This window comes from Chinchilla lanigera, unplaced genomic scaffold, assembly GCF_000276665.1.
Source record: "Chinchilla lanigera isolate Chin_1 unplaced genomic scaffold, ChiLan1.0 scaffold00094, whole genome shotgun sequence".
Classification (NCBI taxonomy): domain Eukaryota; kingdom Metazoa; phylum Chordata; class Mammalia; order Rodentia; family Chinchillidae; genus Chinchilla; species Chinchilla lanigera.
This window is the reverse complement of record NW_004955495.1, coordinates 265,654-266,675: the sequence shown is the minus strand read 5'-3', so window position 1 is coordinate 266,675 and position 1,022 is coordinate 265,654. Positions and strand designations below refer to the sequence as shown.

The 1,022-nt window shown below is 50.3% G+C and overlaps 1 protein-coding gene across 1 annotated transcript in view; it reads right to left on the bottom strand.

Annotated features, from left to right (window-relative positions):
- Positions 1-719, bottom strand: part of LOC102015326 (zinc finger protein 317) — an 8,507-nt gene extending 7,788 nt beyond the window's left edge. Inside the window, 1 exon segment of the mRNA XM_005405549.2 lies at positions 609-719. Within this exon segment, the coding sequence (XP_005405606.2) occupies positions 609-639 (31 nt within the window). The 5' untranslated portion in view covers positions 640-719.
- Positions 720-1,022: the final 303 nt, after the last annotated feature.

The window sequence follows — 1,022 nt, the reverse complement described above, 5'->3', positions numbered from 1 at the left end:
CCCAGCTCCACTCGAAGAGAGAAAAGCAGGTGTTGGGTCTATATGCTTGTAAGAAGCAATACACAGGTTGAGTACCCAATAGCTAGGACCACAGATACTTTAGATTTCAGATGCTTCCAGCTTTGTATAGATACAAAGAGCTGTCCTGGAATGGGGCCCAACCCTAAACCCAAACTTCATCCATGGTTCACAGCTACTTTACATACTTGAAATTTTCAATATGCCTGAGGTCTAACTACAACTCAAGAGCGCCAGGGTGGAATTTCCTAACTGTGGTGTCAGGTTTTGGATTTTGGGATTATGGATGCTCAATCGGTATCTGTTTTTAATTCATGAATGAAAAACCTGAAGCTTTGGGGGGGGGGGTGGAGCTATTGCCTTGCTCAAATTCATCAAAATAAGGAATAAAAGCAAGGTTCCCCATCACTGCCCGCCTCCCACACCAGCCACACAGTGCTCTCCCTGAACCAGCCATCGGGGGGCTCCCGCCACTCTCTAGCTCACCCACCTCCCATGCAGCTGCCTCACGGCTGCACAGGCCCTTTCATACGCCAAACCACAGGGACCGCACCCACTCAGTCTCTAAGGACAAGACCTCAAAGACTCACCACAGGTGGGCAACAGGCCAGAAGCTGCCATCCTGGGAGAACGGCGTTAGTATGGCACCAGGCGAACCAGGAAGCTACTGTCCTGCTCTCACGGGACTCTCCAAGCTGGTGCCTGCAGTAAATGAAAGGGGATGGTAGAAGTCAAAGGCTCTTCTGGTGAGGACAGTTCTGTTTGGTTTGGGGCATTCCTTCTTTTGAGCAGCAAGAGGTCTTACCTGCCCTTCACCTCACTTAGCTGAAACCTCCTAGAAATGCGGTCGAAGGTCTCTGAGTGGCTTCCAACAGAACCCAGACTTACTCTCCACAAATAATGCATCACTAAGCACACAATTCTGTTCAACACCTCCCGAGCACTCTAAATCCAGGCCTCTGATCTTCTCGCCTTCAAGGCTGCCACCACTGAGGATGGCTCTG